A 733-nucleotide genomic window follows, 5' to 3' on the forward strand; every position below is an offset into this window, starting at 1 on the left:
CCCGAAGAATGTCCGTGCCATTGAGCAGTGACCAACCGACACGAAACTCGCTCCAGTCGTGGATCGGTCTGATAATTATTACCGTCGCGTTGTGTACGGAGTTGCCGACATTGCTTGTCGCTCGGCGAGCTCGTCAATGATGTGTCGTTGGGTTCGAAGGGCCGACGCTGCAGACCGCTCCTTGACAATGCACTGACAAGGAAGCGAAAGAAAGACTGTTATTATCCCATTATCCCGATGGTTGCAGACCACGGGAATTGTGTCACCCAATCACGGGTAGACCAGGAGGTAGCCTCGAGTCCCATTGGGCGAGGTAGGAAGCCGCACGCATTGCGGCTCCGACCATCACTCGAAGGCGGTGACAGAGGAGACCTGCAAAGGATCATCCCTGCACAACAGTCAAGGCAAAAGTCGCGTCGTCGTGGGTTCGGCCAAAGACACGGCTTTTCAGCGGTTGAAGGTTGCGACGCGGCAAGCGACCACGTCACTGGCTACTGCATCGGTGCGGTGCTCGCGCAGCTTGACACGAGTCCAACGAGGACCACTGATTGTCTTCATGTTCAAGTCAAGAAGCTCTCTGCTGCCGAGCTCAGCTGGCCCGCGCACACGAAGGAGCTCGACGGGATTAAGATGGCGCTAAGTGGCGTCTGAACCTCTGGGTACGCCGTTCTAGGTCTTCACGGACAGCAGCGCGTGCCGCGGGCTTCTCGAGACGCCTCAGCTCAACCCCATT

At 57.4% G+C, this 733-nt stretch overlaps 1 protein-coding gene across 1 annotated transcript in view; it reads left to right on the forward strand.

Moving 5' to 3' along the window:
- The window catches only part of SDRG_15923 (hypothetical protein), a gene marked incomplete at its 3' end in the record, with an annotated part of 1,204 nt that extends 1,132 nt beyond the window's left edge, over positions 1-72 (forward strand). Inside the window, exon 3 of the mRNA XM_008622109.1 lies at positions 57-72. Within this exon, the coding sequence (XP_008620331.1) occupies positions 57-72 (16 nt within the window). The remainder of the gene's footprint in view (positions 1-56) is intronic.
- Positions 73-733: the final 661 nt, after the last annotated feature.

This window comes from Saprolegnia diclina (assembly GCF_000281045.1).
Source record: "Saprolegnia diclina VS20 unplaced genomic scaffold supercont1.105, whole genome shotgun sequence".
Taxonomy (NCBI): Eukaryota; Oomycota; class Saprolegniomycetes; order Saprolegniales; family Saprolegniaceae; genus Saprolegnia; species Saprolegnia diclina.